This window comes from Eptatretus burgeri, chromosome 13 (genome assembly GCF_056783735.1).
Source record: "Eptatretus burgeri isolate ZD-2024b chromosome 13, Ebu_testis_v1, whole genome shotgun sequence".
Taxonomy (NCBI): Eukaryota; Metazoa; Chordata; class Myxini; order Myxiniformes; family Myxinidae; genus Eptatretus; species Eptatretus burgeri.
In genome coordinates this window covers 9,378,023-9,395,869 of record NC_140973.1, presented here as the reverse complement: position 1 = coordinate 9,395,869, position 17,847 = coordinate 9,378,023, and the positions used below count along the sequence as shown (strand labels likewise).

General features: G+C 46.6%; 1 protein-coding gene and 1 pseudogene across 2 annotated transcripts in view; both read right to left on the bottom strand.

Moving 5' to 3' along the window:
* Positions 1 to 17,847, bottom strand: part of RAB43 (RAB43, member RAS oncogene family) — a 46,014-nt gene that overhangs the window by 4,503 nt on the left and 23,664 nt on the right. The window contains exon 4 of one of the 2 annotated variants that reach the window (XM_085851041.1): positions 13,945 to 14,281. The exons of the other annotated variant lie outside the window; for it this stretch is intronic. Within the exon in view, the coding sequence (XP_085707167.1) occupies positions 14,250 to 14,281 (32 nt within the window). The 3' untranslated portion in view covers positions 13,945 to 14,249. Of the gene's footprint in view, positions 1 to 13,944; positions 14,282 to 17,847 lie in introns of those variants that run through there. 2 annotated transcript variants of the gene reach the window in all.
* On the bottom strand, positions 71 to 2,478 carry LOC147013801 (uncharacterized; annotated as a pseudogene).

Sequence of the window (17,847 nt, the reverse complement as noted above, 5' to 3'; positions counted from 1 at the left end):
ACTCCAGTAACAACTGGAAATAAGTCACAGATGGTACCACCACACTTCACAGCACTCTCAGTACCAGAGTAGAGTTCAGACATCAGATCGATCAGTATTGGTGGCACCCCACGAAGACCAAGAATCCTCCAGAGGACATCCCGATTCACTAAATCGAACGCTTTACAGAGATCAACATAGGCTGCTCAACATCACAGCCTCAACATAACATAGATCAGCATCACAGAGAGATCAACATAACATAGATCAGCATCACAGAGAGATCAACATCAACATAGACATAGGTAATCAATGAAAAGGTGAATTAGTTGATCTAATCCAATCAAGGGGAGTTAAAATTATTGTGATTTATCCTGCGTGGGGATGACCGTGCCAATACGTTACCTTTCCCACCTAAATTATAATTATCTCCACAATTAAGGATGTTCTTCCTCATCAAAGTAAGTATTTCCAGCAATGTCAATAAAAGATTTCAACTTAACATCTTCATCTTGGGGTGAGCTGAATTTGTACCCGGTATGTTCACCCCCAACTTCCCCCAAAGTAATGAAGAATGCTTTCCTGTTGGAGGTCCTGAATGTGCTGTGCCCCCTCAACACCTTGCTGCTTCTGCTGCTGTTGCGGCACTTGATCAGAGTGAGATCTCTGTTTCTTCTGGAACTCCTGAACAACATCCTGTGTCCTTTGTTGTTGTTGTTGTGGCTCGCTATCATGGTGAGGCTTTTGTTGTTGCTGCATCCCTTCAGAAACACGCTGTGTACGTTGTTGCTGCTGTTGCAGCCCATCATCATGGCGAGGATTCTGTTGTTGCTGTGTTGCACCAACACCGTGGGGTTTCAGTTCAATTCCCGTACTTTTCTTTGCTTCTTCGTTTGTTTTTTGAAGATTTTTTTTTCTTTTTTGTTGAGCAGCTGTTCCTCTTGCTGCTTCACCCATTGTTTGTCATTCAAATATTGAGACCACTCATTGGAATTCTCGTTCCGTTTCAGTTGTTGATGCAGTTTCCAGTCAGCAATCTTTTGCACATGTTCTGCCTCCTCTGCATCAACATTTGCTTCTGCCTCCTCATTGGTCTCGTCAGATTTTTGAAACGGTTTTTTGAGTTCTTCATCCATTACGATCTCTTCTTCATGTTCCACTCATCTCTGTTCTTCCTGTTCTAATCTCTGCTTTTCCTGTTCCACTCATCTCTGTTCTTCCTCCCTTAACCGCTGCTTTTCCTGCTCTCGTCGTTTTTCCTCCCTTTCCTCACTTTGTAAAACCTCGTGTTCCCGAGTGTGCACATCTTTTTCCCTCTTATAAATCTCCTGCTCCAGCTGATGTGCCTCTTTCTCTCTCCGGAACAACTCTTCCTCTTTTCTTTTTTTTTTGTCTCCAAAAATCGTTCTTGCCGACCACGCTCCTCCTCTTTTCGCTGGTTCAACACTCTCACCATGTTCTCAACATCCCTTTCTCGTTCTCTCATCTCTTCCTCTTGTCGGCGTGTCTCAATTTCTCGACGTTTTATTTCCCCCTTTTTTTTAACATCTTCCTTTTTTCGAATCGTGCCCGTTTTTCCCATTCCATTCCTTCAAGTTCAGAAATCCCTTTCTGTAATTTCTCCACCATGTACTCACTATTGAGAACCTCTTCCTCTTTTCGTTCGATCTCAAGCCATGCACGTGTATGCTCCTGATACACCGATTCCCTCCATGGCACAAATTTTGTGAATTCTCTCCGATCTTCCTCCTCTATTTGCCTCCACTCTGCCGTCTTTCTTTTCTTTCGCTCTTCATTATGCTTTTTTATCTCCTCTTCTTCATCTTTTTTCCTCATTTCCTCTTCCTTGCTTTTCCTCTGCTGTTCTTTTTCTATTTCTTTCTGCTTTTCTTTCTCTTTCGTCCATTCCTCGTCCTCATATTTTTGTTGCAGACCTTTTTCCTGAACTGCTTGTTCTCCAAGCTCAACTAACAGTTCTCTTTCTTTCAGTTCTTCCTCTTTTTGGTGCAACTTTTCCCCCATCTCCTGTAGTTTTTCATTCTCTCTCTGCCACAACATCATCCTTTGATCCTCCTGTTCCTTTGCATCCTGCATCTCCACTGTTTCCTTTTTTGGAACCTCCTCGAGCAATGGCTGCTCTTTTGTTCGCGTTTTGTTCTTTAAGAGTTTCCGGACACATCCAAAACTGCAAGAAACAAACACAATACTTGTCAGTTTTAGCTAAAATGAAGTACAGTATCTATAATATCATGTGACGTGTGGTGTCTGTCGGTATGTTTGTATGGCCGCACGTTCGGCTGTCTCCCGTAACCAGAAGAAATGCATGACACCAAACGAGATGTATTTTAAACGTATTGTCTGTCATTTGCCACAAGCCAAGCAATGTCCCTTCTTGTCTATAGTTTGGCATTTGCCAAAATCCATGCAATGTCCCTTCTTGTCTATAGTTTGCCACATGACACATACCATATAAAGGGGGCTTTTCTCTGCCCCTGGCATTTTTCCCAAGAATAATGAGCGACTTTGGAATCATCTTATTCGATAACCCTCTCCTGAGCTGTGCTTCTCCACCACTTTATGTCAGACTTCTTTGGAAAATTCCTTGGTCTTCGTGTTTGCCTTGTTGTTTGACAAAGTCAGTTGCATCTTAAAACTCATTAAAGTGAACAATTAAAGGGGAAAAGTTAAATTTTGAAGTTAAACCACTGATTACATACAGGTGAATCCCATTACACTTATCTTGTGACCTTTCAACCAAATAATTTGCTCCTGAAGTGATTTAGGGTGAATTAGGCAAAGGGGTTGTTTACTTATGTAACTGAGAATCATCTAATTTTCTCTGTTAATCAAACTCATTCACATTTTATCAACATTTTTTAGCTTTATCGCTTTGGAATAGTTTGTGAAGATTCAAGATATTAATTTTGATTTGAAAGAATCATTGATGGCATCAAAATGAATGCTCGGGAGGGGTAGCAGGGAGTGAATACTTTTGCAGGCCGCTGTATAAAAGGAGCCATGTGTGCGTCCGTGAGTATATGCATGTTCCAGACACTTCTATACCTTAAGACCCCTTGATAGCCGAAGACCCCTAAAGGCCCAAACACCATTCAGGACATTATGGCCCATTGTCTTGAAGACCCCGAAGGCCCCATGACCCTTACGACACCAGAAGATGGTCAAGATCCAAAAGACCACAACAACCTTTACAGCCTCCCAAATAATCTTGAAATCCCTAAGACCCTCAAGATCCCTCAGACTCCCAAAACTCTGAAGACCCCCATGACTCTTAAAGACCCTTTCAACACTTCAGATCCCTTCACCCATTCGATCTTTTATACCTGGAAGAGCCCAATGAACCTTTTGACCCCACAGACACTTCAGACCTTTACACCCCATAAATCCCTTTGGTCCCCATCGACCTTCATACAATTTGGACGCCTTGCACCTTTCAGACAGATTGGAACATTGACCACTTCAGGCTTTAGACCACATTTCATTTTTAGAACCTTTTTACATGTTTGAGAAACTCGTCCCTTTCAACCCCTGAGACCCAAACTACAATTGGAACATACCCTTTAGACCTGAAGACCATCTTGAACCTTTTAAGCACCCACCACACAAACATCGAAAGTCTTCTTGAAAACAGTGTTTACTTTTTCAGCAAGTAATGTTCAAACTCGACCCACCTGGAGGGTGGGTACTCTGGTCGTTATTTGTAAAAATTAAATGTAAATTCGTTTAAAATTTCTGAGTGATCTTGTCCCCTTGGATGAAGGAATTATAATGTTGATGAAAATGTCACTTGTGTTCCTTACCGGTGAACGTGGGGCTTTTTATTGTGCCTCTTCTTTCTCGTGAACCACGACGATGGTCTAAACCAGTGTTTCTCAACCTTTTTACCCTTGTGGAACCCTTGAAATAGTTTTTGTGTCTCAGGGAACCCCTGCAGAAAAATTATTATATACTGTTACGGTTGTGGAAATTCGCATTACACCATAAAGAGTCCTCAGGTGAGATATATCGGTAAGTTCATGTGTAGTTAGCCCAAACCCGTTTTATAGAGGGAATATGTGTGATTCATCCGGGCTGCGACGCTTTGAGTTAGCCATTTTTTCTTTCTCTATTGTTATTTTTGACCATTAAGCCGCCAACAACGCAAACAGCCACTACCTTTACCTTCACAACTCCATCCCGCAAACATCACTTCACTGCCATTCCCAAACGACACCCGCCAACCACCAAACCACCACAGCAAACCCCCCACCACCTTCGCCTTTCTCCTTCTACAACCATCGACCACACCACCAGTCAACACCAAACGTCGTGCTGTCCAGGGCCCGTTCGGTAATTGATGCCGAACGCGTCGAGCCGCGGGTACGAATGCGTTCCTCTCAGGGAGAAATTCGGATCAAAAAGGCTTCACGCCCCCTTTTCTCCGTCCAATGGGCGAGCGTCGGGTGGTATGGCCCCGCCTCCAAGCGCGATGAACGTGGATTCTTTACGAGAGGAATTTGGATCAAAAAAGGCTCACGCCCCTTTTTGCCACACCAATGGCTGAACAGAGGGTGGCGTGGCCCCGCCTCCACTCGCGTTTTGATCCTGAAATTTGCATATAGGCTCTTCCTCTGTTCTATAAAGACGCGAGCGCAAGGCGACTCGCGCGGCTGGTCGGGGCGAGTGAAGACGGCGGTTCAGGTCAAGTTGCAGGCGGCTGGTCGGGGCAAGTGAAGAGTTCGAGTTCGAGTCGAGTGAATATGGCGGTCGGCATCGAGGTTGCGGTGTGGGGGTCGCTCGTCTCGTCGTTGGTGCCGTCTCGTCGCGGGGTCCAAGCCAGCCAGCCATTTCCCTCTCCCTGAGCATCAGCAATTCCCACCCCCCCCATCTGCGCTGAGATAGTGCCGGCGGGCCCCGTTCCTCCCCCACCCTAAACGTGGTGCTAACCAAACTGCTTGCGCGGAGCACGCCGGAGAGGGCTCGCCGACCATGCCAGGGGCACGGAGTCGGGGCGCAGCGGCGCGGACATTGTGGCTTGCCCGCCATCGCGTCACAAGGACGCGGGTAAGACCTTCTCGGTCTCGTGGACCTGGCCGCTCCTCCAGGTTCCACGCACATTTGGTCCACGGACCCATCTGCCTCCTTGCCAGTGAGGGTGGCTTTCTTTCCTTTGCTTTTTGGAATGAGTGATGTGGCGCCGAGTCCCGCCAAGTAGAACTGTATAAGTGTTGTAAATAATTACCCTTTTATTTGGTCGTGTTGCTTTTGTCTTGACTTATTTGTTGCATTTTGTCTTGACTGTAATATGTGCCTTCCGTGTTTCCGTAATAAATGTGCATTGCGTGTTGAACTGTTTCCCACTTTGCTTCGTCTCCTTCCTTTTATTGAATCTCCATCTTGCATCACGTAAGGGATTGATAGTGGGTTTAAAACGCCTGGTAAATAATCTGAACCGTCGAGGTCGACGATAACTCTGCTCAGTTATCTCTGCAGCACGGAACGAGCCGCTTAAGCGGTTCATGTCCGGAGTCGACCTGTGGCGTGGTACAACTCCTCGGTACGCTACTCGCGCGAGTACTTAGATGGGCAATTCCGCAGTTAGTAACGTTACATTTTAGGGACATTCTCATTATTTAGATAAGAATCCTTTCTCTATCTGTGGATGTAAAGTCTCATTAATGTCACCAGAGATCAACCTAGTCTAGACGTAGAACAGAGCAAAGAATGAAATCATTTCATGAAACATTCTAGAAGAAAGAACTGCTTTTAATGCCGGTTAGTAACGTCCTTTTTTGTAACGTTACTAACCGGCATTAAAAGCAGTTCTTTCTTCTAGAATGTTTCATGAAATGATTTCATTCTTTGCTCTGTTCTACGTCTAGACTAGGTTGATCTCTGGTGACATTAATGAGACTTTACATCCACAGATAGAGAAAGGACTCATCTAAATAATGAGAATGTCCCTAAAATGTAACGTTACTAACTGCGGAATTGCCCAGATAAATCGACTATTCGGCGATCGGACCCTATTTCGCGTGGGTAGAATGCGGACTGAGTTGTGGTGAGGTTAAACCCCCACCCGTGACTGGCTCCGGGCGGTAGTTCCCGGAGGGTCACGACTGAATTGTCCGTTCCGGTGGGCGAGGCGGCCGCTTTTGGCTACACGCGGTCGTTCGCACGCCGGCGGGCGCGAATTCGCAACAATACCATTATTAATATGTAGCTCTTTTATAATGTTATCGTAGTTCACGTGGTAAATATAATATTTTTTTTCGGATACCTGGTTTAAGGAAAAAATGACCCCCTTTTTGTCAAATTTATTGGCAATGAAAAAAAAAAAACATACTGCTCGTTGAAGAGACCTCACACCAAGGTTTTAAATATTCCATTAAAAAAATATATATATTTATATTAGACTTATGTGCTATCACAGCTGCATCAGGGAGGGACCTCACCTTTACATACAAAATGGTATGTGAAGTTTTTTTTTTTTTCAAATTTTTCAAAATTTGGTTTTTCAAATGGCCAATCAAGCAGATTTGATGAGAAAGCCCTGCAGAACAGAAATGCCAAATTTGATGCTTGTATCATAATTTGCACGATTTTTCTACTATCTACGACACTACATCACCCCATTTTCACTCCTCTGCAGGATGAAGGTATCATTGAACTCACACTGGGTACATTGATTTTGTGACCATGCTTGTCAAGCACAGTTTTGTAAAAGGGTTTGGAAAGCAATTTGTGATTTCTTCAGAATGCTGGCGATAACTCGCCTGCTCTTTGTGAGAAACACCGTGGGATCTTTGATGTCCACCAACGGGTAAAGTATCCCGTGAAGATTCCTCCATCGACACGACCATGAAGGAGCTTCTTGAAGGGACAAATTCCAACTTTGCTTGGTGGGGAAAGTTAACCCGAAACCTGCAGTTTCTAACCAAAGATAAACTCTCTTTATATTCATCACATCCTCACGGCAATGAGCGATCACAACCATTGAAAGGACAGACAAGGAAGATAAAATGTGGGATTTAAACTCTGTGCACTAACACACATGGGTCTACTCCTATTTAAAGGCTACTCCAGGATTTCTCCAAAAAAGTTCCGTTTTCTCCAAAAACTTAATTTGGTCTCCGAAGGGATGGGACGTGAAGCCGGCTGTCCCATTGTGAGTCAATATCCTGGTTCTGGTGCACAAGGATGACAGTTTTTATAATTCGATCCGATTACAATGGAATTAAACTCAGATAAAGCAAAAGAAAATGTCCCAAACAGGTTCCCTGTGAAACCACAAATGTATCCGATTTACCAACTAGAAAAAGTACCAACGTGTGACATTTTGTGTGTACCTTTCCCGAGGGTATCTTACAATCCCAACTTACCTACTCGGGTGACCTGGAGGTTTCACTACCGAAGACCAGCAAGACCATGATGATAACCCACATCATCTCTGGTGGTGGTGCATGCCAAGCATGGAACTGGGGAACTAACAATATAACGATTTATTACCTCCACCACTGAAGGTGAAAGAGGTTGTGTTTTCACCCCTTTCTGTCTGTTTTTTATTTTGTTTGTTTGATTGTTTGTTTGCTTGTTTGTTTGGGGTCATTCCATGTCAAATCATCAAAGAATCTGCCAACATCTCTCAGATTTTTGTAAAACTTTGGGAACCAATTGGGACCCATGAAAAACGGCAAGAACTCAAATATTTTTGCTAACAGCCTCTTAATTAGTGAGATACAGACTAACGAACTTTGGACTAATTAGCACGACGTCGCGAATTCAAATGGCCATACCTCTAAAAGTATAACACCTAGAGAGCTGGTTTTGGTGTCATTTTAAAGGTATTTTCATGCCCTATGAATTTGTCTGGGCAACATTTTCCTACCTCCAACCACAAAAAAGTTATCACAAAATATAAACTTCAATCGTGAATCCCCAAAAAATGTATCCTTCAAATTTCCTCAAATTCATCCCAGAGGTACCTTATGATGTCAAGAAGCTTCCACATAAGTTTTGTGATGGGCACTCCAATAGTTTCTGAGATATGAGCAATAATGTACATGTACGTATGGCATATAGGTTCGAAAATCAGCATTTGTATTGTATTATACAATCAATAAGTGAGTTCAAGTACACAGTGTTCACTAACCTGACTTAGGCTTTCAATTTCCTCTTCAATGCAGCAACAGCAGCACTTGTTTCTTCCCCTCAGGCCCAGTTGAAAATGAAAGTATATGATACTTCAAAGCAATTGATGGTCGTTCCCTGTGTTCCCTGTCATGGCTAGGTTAGAATGATTGTATAATACATTACAAATGCTGATTTTCGAACCTATATGCCATACGTACATGTACATTATTGCTCATATCTCAGAAACTATTGGAGTGCCCATCACAAAACTTATGTGGAAGCTTCTTGACATTTTTTGGGGATTCACGATTGAAGTTTATATTTTGTGATAACTTTTTTTGTGCTTGGAGGTAGGAAAATGTTGCCCAGACAAATTCATAGGGCATGAAAATACCTTTAAAATGACACCAAAACCAGCTCTCTAGGTGTTATACTTTTAGAGATATGGCCATTTGAATTTGCGACGTCGTGCTAATTAGTCCAAAGTTCGTTAGTCTGTATCTCACTAATTAAGACGCTGTTAGCAAAAATATTTGAGTTCTTGCCGTTTTTCATGGGTCCCAATTGGTTCCCAAAGTTTTACAAAAATCTGAGAGATGACGGCAGATTCTTTGATGATTTGACATGGAATGACCCTTTGTGTGCAGGATATCTCAAAAAAAGTTGTGGACGGATTCGGATGAAACTTGGTGGACTTATTGGGGTTGCGGCAAGGACGAATTGATTCGATTTTGGTGAAGATGCCAATCCAGATCTGGATACGATAATTATTTAATTTCAAAAGTGATTCTTCACCATTGAGAGATCGGGCCAAAAACGATACATGGCATGGTATTTCAAAAATGTATTGATTGTACTTGTGGGTCAAACATTACGTGGTGGAGGTATGCGCTCTACCGAGTGCCCTTCTCGTTCTTCATTGTTCGACTGTGTGACATCATCCTGCACTGTGACCACCCTCTCCACATTTGGGGAACTGGTAATTTAACGATTTATTCTTCACTGTTCCACTGTGACGTCATCGTACACGATTGGGAGTGTTGAGAGTGACGTCATCGTCACTCTCAACACTACCAATACCACCAACACCCTCAACACCACTTCCATGACATGACCATCGCTCCTCCAATCAGAGATCACTCCCTGTCCTTTCCCAATTTTCCAAATATCGAACTAACCGTTTCAAATGGATCACCTCGCCGCCATTGTACCATTTAACTTGCATCAGACGTGGTAACTAGAGGGGGAGCACTCGGGAGAGTGCAAAACCTCCGCCGCCAATACTGCTGGGTCACTCAAGTGAACCTTATATCTTATTCATTAAATGTCAACAGTGCTGACAGAGTTATAGTTCTTTTCTCCATTTTTTTTTTGGGGGGGGGGGGTGGTTGGAAATCACTTAAAACATGTAGAAATGTTTTACACACAAAAAAAAAGAAATCAAAATTTTGTTGAAAAAAAAGTTGCAAAAAATTTTTCTCTAACAATTTTTTTGGGGGGGGGGTTGGAAATCACTTAAAAGATGTAGAAATGCAAAAAAAAATTTTCTCTAACAATTTTTTTTGAGGGGGGTTGGAAATCACTTAAAACATGTAGAAATGCAAAAAAAAAAATTTTTTCTCTAACAATTTTTTTGGATGGGGGTTGGAAATCACTTTAAGCATGTAGAAATGCAAAAAAAAAAAAAATTCTCTAACAATTTTTTTTTTTGGGGGGGGGTGTGGAAATCACTTAAAACATGTAGAAATGCAAAAAAAAAAATTTTCTCTAAATTTTTTTTCGGGGAGTAACAATTTTTGGGGGTTGGAAATCACTTAAAACATGTAGAAATGCAAAAAAAAAAAAATGTATCTATTTTTTTGGGGGGGGGTAACAATTTCTTTGGGGGGGGTTGGAAATCACTTAAAACATGTAGAAATGCAAAAAAAAATTTTTTTTTCTCTAACAATTTTTTTTGGAGGGGGGGGGGTCCAAGTCCAAATCCAAAATTTAATGGCATGATCCTTGGACCATACCTAACCCCCCCCCCCCCACCAAGTTTCGTCAAAATCCGTCGAGGAGTTTTTCCGTTATACTGTTCACAAACAAACAAACAGACAGGGGTGATAACAGTAACCTCCATCAATCTTCGAAGATGGCGGAGGTTAATAAATGTGAATTGTTACCACAAGCTTGCCGTCTCCATGATACAAGACGCCATTTGCATTTTTCCCTCCTCCATCCGTACTCCGTGTGGAATCCCGTGCAGGCACGAACAACTTGATGGAGTTACAAACTCGCAATACACCACCCGTTCGCTTTCACATTAAACCAGTAATAAACGAACTCCTTTCGTGTTGTGAACCTTCCCGAGTCTGTCATCTCTTACAATCCCTACCTACCTGCTGCGGAGGTCGCGATGTCCCACCAACGACGACCAGCCCGAAGAGCGCGATAACTGTGGTGGATTGGCATCGAGCGTTGAGGGGGCGTGGAGGAGTTGTGATGATAGTCACGTGTCTGCAATGCATATAGCTGTTCGCGCCCGCTAGAGGCTCGTAGTCGTGTACATCCGGGAAGGCAATAACCAGAGTTACGACAACCCTCACGACTCTCCGTGTCTCACTGCTCCCCGGCCATCACATTGGCGACGAGGATGTTTCGGATCGACGCGTGCAGAGTGCCTGTTTTCCTCGGCATTGACTTTGAGTCGTTGCCGGAGCAATTGGTTTGCTGGGCGCACGGAACGCCGGGAGAATCAGCGCAGCTCGCGCAGTCCGAGTTCGATCACCTGGCGAGGAGCCCAGGGAAGCGCATCGCGAGTTTCGCCGAGCGGGTGAGACATCTCGCCGTCGTGTGCAAATTCACGTCGAGTGAACGGCAGGCCAGGCTCGAAGATTGTTTTATTTCTGGTTTGCAACAGTCGGAAATGGTTTCAGCAATTCCACGTCTAAAGGACGAAGACATTACATTCAACTCGGTAGTCGAAACGGCGTCGGTCGTCGAACAGACTTCTTTGATGTGAAGTCCGAGCCCTCGCTGGCCAGAGCATGACAGGTGATCTGGAGGTCCGCGTGATGTACCAGGCGCCCACGACCGCACGCACAGTCTTCGGTGCGGGCCTTTGTCAGACGTTGCAACGCGGCCGGTCGGACGGTGAGGTGAACACTCAGGGACATCTACAGCGTGTGTGCCAGGTGTCATTGGCCACCATAACGGTCATGGATGGCGATGTGCGAGGCAACCCCGGCGATGCGGGGCGAGACCTACACCCGGACCTGCAACCTGTGCGAGGTTTTGTACATGACGTACGCTTTTACGTCCCAGGGCGAGGACTGAAACCTGCATGGGGCAACCCGGAAAACCCAGAGCGGGACCTGCAGCCGATGTTGGGCCTGTTTTCAATTGGTCCGATCGTAACAAGACCAATGGCAGTGGAGATTGAGGTGGACGAGACACCCATCGTTTTTCAAGTTGATACCGGTGCCGCGGTGTCGATCATGGGCGAACAGACCGCTCATGGACTCTGCGGTCTTCATCTTATCGGGTCGACCCTCTCGCTGTACACGTACACCGGCGAAGTGATTGCGCCACTTGCTGTGACAGACGTCTCGGTGACCTACCAAGGTCAAAGCGCCCTGCTCTCGCTGTTTGTCGTACGAGGGGAGGGGCCGGCGCTTTTGGGCCAAAACTGGCTGACGAGCCTCAGGCTAGACTGGGCGGCGCCAGCCATTCACCTTGGGCGTCCTGTGCCGAGCCGATTTGAGAGTCGGTGGGAGGAGGTTCCTCTTTCGGAGTTCGTACCTCCAGGTGCGCCTGTGTCTCCTTCGGGCCCCGTACCTCCGTTTGGGCCCGGGCCTCCCTCGAGACCCGAGGGCGAGGTCCCGGTGGCAGGGGCCGCGGCGATACAACATTGGTGTCCGTTCATTGCTTCCTGCAACTACGATATACGGTTCCGGAGCAATGGGGAGCATGCCAGCTTCGACGGGCTCTCGCGCTGGCGTTGCGCGGAGGGTCCACCTTCGTCAGGATCAACCAACCGGGTTGATGTGTTGGCACTGTGCCAAGTCCAAAGCGAACCGGTCGCATCCAAGAAGTTCACGGTTCGCGACCATCGACGGTGTCCTCTTCGACGTTCAGATGAGGACGTGCACCCAAGTCGCCTCGACGTCGTTACAACCAAGAGGCTTGCTCGCAGCGTGGTTCATGAGTTGTTAATTGTTGTGTGTTTGATTCTCGCAGCACGAGTGATTAAGCATGGCGTTATAAAAGCAAATGCCGACGGTCCGCGTGTGAGCAAAATGTGTTTGATTGGGATCAATGCTTTCTTTGATGTGAAGAACTTGCGGATGATCGTTGTGAATAAAGAGGTCTTCCAGATCCCGGTCTTCGATGACAGTCCGCAGTTCGCTGCAGCCTCATGTGTTAGAATTATACTGTGGGAACGCGCTGTATGTAAAGAGAAGTTTGCATCTGCGCAGACGATGTTTCTGCTATTGTATGACATTGCTATGCGTCCAGGCAGCGCTGATCGTCTGTATGGACGTGTGTTGAAGTCTCGGCTGGATTTGCTGCGACCTAAGGGGTCGGCGGCAGGGGCGGTGTTGCGCCCGGCGCTGGTGCGCGATTTTGGTGTGGGACAGCTGGTAATGGAGCCGGCTAATTGCCTGGTTCGGGTTGATGGCGGGGAGCCGGGGCAGGTTCGCTGTTCAGCATCACCCCACCCCTCATATCGCCAAGGTCAGACGTGCCAGGCGCCATGGAGCGCAAACCTCTGATCTCGCCAAGGTCAGCCGCGCTGGCGCCCGCGGGGCTTGCAGGCTCGGGGTGCTTACCTGATTCGGTCCTGTCTGAGGGAGATGAGCCAACTTGTCGACCGGGGGCATTTGATGGTGCCGGGGGAGGTTCGCCTGGGGTGTCACCTCGACCTCGCCGGGAGGTGTGTAAGCATGGGCCGTCTGGGGGCGCTATTTGCCCGAGGCGGATCGAGAAACCTGGGGCTTTTGGATGATTAGTGTCCTTTCTTTTTCACCAGTTGCTTTTTGTATCATGGTGCCAGTGCGTTTGCTGAGTGCCGTTTTGGCACTAGTTGCTTTTTGTGTTGTAGTGCCAATGATTTTTGATTATTGTCATTGTCATTTTATAATCATGCTTTTCGGAGGGAGGAGTGTGGTGTATTGGCATAGAGCGTTGAGGGGGCGTGGAGGAGTTGTGATGATAGTCCTGTGTCTGCAATGCATATAGCTGTTCGCGCCCGCTAGATGCTCGTAGTAGTGTGCATCCGGGAACGCAATAAACAGAGTTACGACAACCCTCACGACTCTCCGTGTCTCACTGCTCCCCGGACATTACAATAACAAGCCACATCTCTGCCGTCCGTCGATCCTCCAACTGATGTTTCAACAATACGTCTCCACCTTATGCATTACCTCTTATTGGATTTGTCATTGTGACGTCAAGCGACCTCAGTGACGTCAGTGCGGTTGGTGTTTTACGAGTTCGAATTGATCGGATCAGGATGCAGATCGGAGAATTTATTTTAATTTTTTTAATGATTCTTCACCATTCAGAGATGGGGGCAAAACGATATATGGCACGATATCCCAAAAAGTTTATATGGACGGACGATGACCAGTGATGTCACGTGACGTTGAGATCCCGGATCATGGGAAATGTCGGCTGTGACGTTATCGACAGGTGAACCGTCCCACAGGTTTAAACATGACACCATTTGAGTCCCAAAATGAGTGATAAATGAAACACGCACATTTTACCATGGTAACCAAAACCATAAATAACACTCACTCGTCACACTCGCTAAATCTCACAATGAAGAATCAACTTTCAGGATGAGTTCATGTCAAACCAGCGATTTTACACAAAACTGGATATTTTAATAAATAATGTGCCATGGTGAACGCCACAGATTCACTTCCTGTGTTGTGAAAGGTCATTTTGACTGATACAATGTGGACACACGTCACAGGATGTGACGTGTTATGTGGGCGGAGTCTGGCGGTCTGGGTGGTAACCCGTGGTTTCCATCACTGGTGCTCAGGTTCTCATTGGCGGTTAAAAAAACAAACAAAAAATAAACCAGGTCTTGTCAAAAGGTGACCACGTGTGACTTCTTTAAGGTCACACTGAGGTGAACAGAGCTGCTATCCACCAGGAGCGACTCCTTGAGGAATATCTGCCAACGAGAGATTCCAATGAGAATCGTTCTACAGAGTAACCATGAAAAATATGCTTTTGCCTCATAACGTCACCAAATGACGTCATAATGTCTCAAGCTTGACATATCTAGAAAGCACTCATCGAGGTGTTCAATTTGAGGTACTACACGATATGGTTCCTAAAACTTGAAAATTTGACCTTGGGGTCAAATATGTTTGACCTGAGGCGCTAACCATGAAGGTCAAGGCCAATCGCCACCAAAAATTAATCAGCTGAGCGCCAGACCATGAACTATATTCCCTTGAAGTTTGAAGACGATCCAATTAAAATTACTCAAAAAATAAGGGTTTCGTCGACTCCCCTGATTTGCGACAAAGTGACCTTGACCTTTGGCCTTGACCTTCAAAATTTTATGCGCTGAAAGGGACCTCTATAGGCCTCTGATATGCGAAGTTACAAATATTTCCAATGATAACTGTGCTCTGCAGAGTGATTTATACGTGATTACAGACCAAAAAAAAACATATGAAGGTCAAGGCCAATCGCCACCAAAAATTAATCAGCTGAGCGCCAGACCATGAACTATATTCCCATGAAGTTTGAAAACGATCCGATCAAAATTACTCAAAAAATAAGGGTTTCGTTGACTCCCCTGATTTGTGCCAAAGTGACCTTGACCTTTGACCTTGACCTTCAAAATTTTGTGCACTGAAAGGGACCTCTATAGGCCTCTGATATGCGAAGTTACAAAAATTTCCGATGATAACTGTGCTCTGCAGAATTTTTTATACGTGATTACAGACAAACAAACAAACAAACAAAAAAAAAACATACAAGCTGACTAACATATCTTGCAAAAACTTCGTTTTGGCAAGATAAAAAACTAAATGTTTACTTCAAAGATGCTCAGAAAGCTCGAAAGTGAACCAGCACGACAGAGCCTTGTGATGGAAGGTTCTCTCGTGGAGTGTTGATAAGATTCTTCCGTGATAATTCTGATACACTGTGGTTTTGAAAATTATTTCCGTAGGTGCGTGCCCGTAGGTGCGTGCCCGTAGGTGTGTGTCAGTATGTGCAGCTTCGTTCCTTCCCTCTCGTAAATGACGACTGGATTGGGGCATTTTTTCAATTAGATCGGACCAACCGTATCATAAATGGCCATAACTTGGGAAACACCTGGGAAACATACTCAGGTCCACAGCGTCAATTGTGACGTCATATCAAACGAAGAAGAAGAATTGTGACGTCAATCGTGCAAAAAAATAAATAAACATTAATTGTGACGTCTTTCGTGACGTCATAGCACCGTGTCCTGTCATTGGTTGACAGACGTTATTGGTCATTATTGGTTGACAGACATTGGTCATTGTATCACGTTATTATTTTTATTACTGCCATTTATTGTGCTATTATTATTATTATTAATATGCTGTTCTTATTCTGAGATATATTTGGGGAAAGATGGCATGATAAGGTGGAACGACACTTCAGCTGCGATATATACACCTTTCCAACACTGAAAAAAGCAATAAAAAGGCCGTAACTTGGGAACCGCTCGTCCGATTAATATCAAACCTTGAAAAGGCACATCCGTGGGTCCCCGGCAATATTCCTGGCAAGTTTCAATCAGATCGGACCGGCGGTCGTCGAGAAACGGCGGTCGCAGACACACACACACACACACACACACAGATTGCTGGAATTATCGATAGATAAGACCATAAGTTATATTGTAACTTGTAACATAAGATTAAAAAACAAAAAAGACCTGAGGAGAATGTGCCGGCGAAGAGGAAGAAGAGGAGGTCGAGGATCGTCCAGAACGGAAAAAGAGCGGTTTGTGAGTGTTTCATCTGGAGTGAACATTCTGAGAGCACTCACAGAGGATGAAGGTACAAACAAAGCTGAGAGGTGCAGGAGAAATGGGAGTGGTGATTGGGAAAGCAGGCGAGCACGCTCCACGATGAGAAATTCTTTTTCGTGAGTACCAAACCATTTAAATACTGATACTCAATGGAGAACCAGATTAGAAAGTGTGTCATCACCACTGATATCTACACTAACTGGATGGGATCAAGGTTACACCCTGAAAGTCGACACCACCGTCCGCCATGTTTGTTCACCCAACAAGGAATCGTACAAACACTGACATTGTCTTCCACACACAAAGCTTGTTCATTCTTGAGGTCGGACATACGTCACAGTTGTGGTATAACCTGCGGGCCTGCGGGGCAGGGCATGATGGTGGGGGAGTGGTCGGCGTGATCATCGTGTCTGCCAGGGATATAAGGAGTGCGCGCCGCCTGAGGCGTTGTAGTGGATGCCGTAGTCGCCACGGCTCGTGAGTGTACTGAGTGCGTAATAAAGGAGAGCTGTGGGCAAAGTACGCCCGCGCTCCCGCTGGTGCAACAAAGCCGGGCTCGACTGTTCCTCCGCTCGTGTCTGCCTGCTAAGCATCCCTACCACGACACTACAGTTGGCTGACGAGGATCTTCGGATCGGCGTGTGCAGGGTGGTGGCTGGGTTCAGAGTGGCAGCGAGTAACTCAGTGCACCTCGCGCGGTTCGAGGTTCCGGAGGAGTACGCATCGCGAAGAGCGTGTCGCAGGTTCGCTCGCCGCGCGCACAGGCTCCGGAGCCAGGAGGCTCGCCAGCGCGGCCAGCTCAGGCATGACAGGAAGTCGGGGCACGGCGCACGGACGCGTGCCCGCCTTCGTCGGAGTCGACTTCGGCCACGTCGAGTGGGCAACGGCCGCGCTCAGTGTTCGTTTTATTGAGGCACGACAAATCGGGGGAATGATTTCTGCAAGGCCACGGCTAAAGAACGAGGACACGCACTTCGGCACGGGCGCGGCGTTGGACGTCGCGCAAGCTCTGAGGAATGTCCGGGGTCTCGATGGTCGGTGCGCAGCAGATGTTCCGGAGGTCAGCGCGATGTGCCAGGCGCGCACGGCCGCGCGCACGGTCTGCGGCGCGGGTCGTGGGCGAGCGTTGCAATGCAATCACTCGGACGGCGGTCTGAGCACTCGGGGACGTCTACGGTGTGTGTGCCGAGAGTCATCGCCCATCATAACAGTCATAGATGGCGGTGTGCGAGGCGATCCTTCCGTCCCGGGTCAAGACCTACTGCCGGTATGGTGTTCGGTGCATGGCGTGCACGGTAACGCCCCGGGTCGAGTTTTGCATCCTGGGCACAGAGATCCCAGCAACCCGGAACGGGAGATACTGCCGATGTTAAACCTGCCTTCAATTGGTCCGGAGGTGACAAGATCAATGGCAGGGAAGGTCGAAGTGATCGGGGCACTGATCGGGTGTCGAGTTGAGTCCACTCGTGCTGCCCTCGCATCGCACACGTACACCGGCGAAGCGGTAGCACCGCGTGCGGTGGCCGACGGCTCGGGGCTCTACCGGGGTCGAAGCGCCCTACTCTCGGTGTTCGTGGTGCGAGGGGAGGGGCCCGCCCTTTTGGGTCGGGACTGGCTGACGCTCCTCGGTCTGGATCTCCAGTTCGTACCTCCAGGTGTGCCGGTGCTTTCTTCGATTTCCGAGGGCGAGGTTCTGGCGGCGGGAGCCGCATCGATGC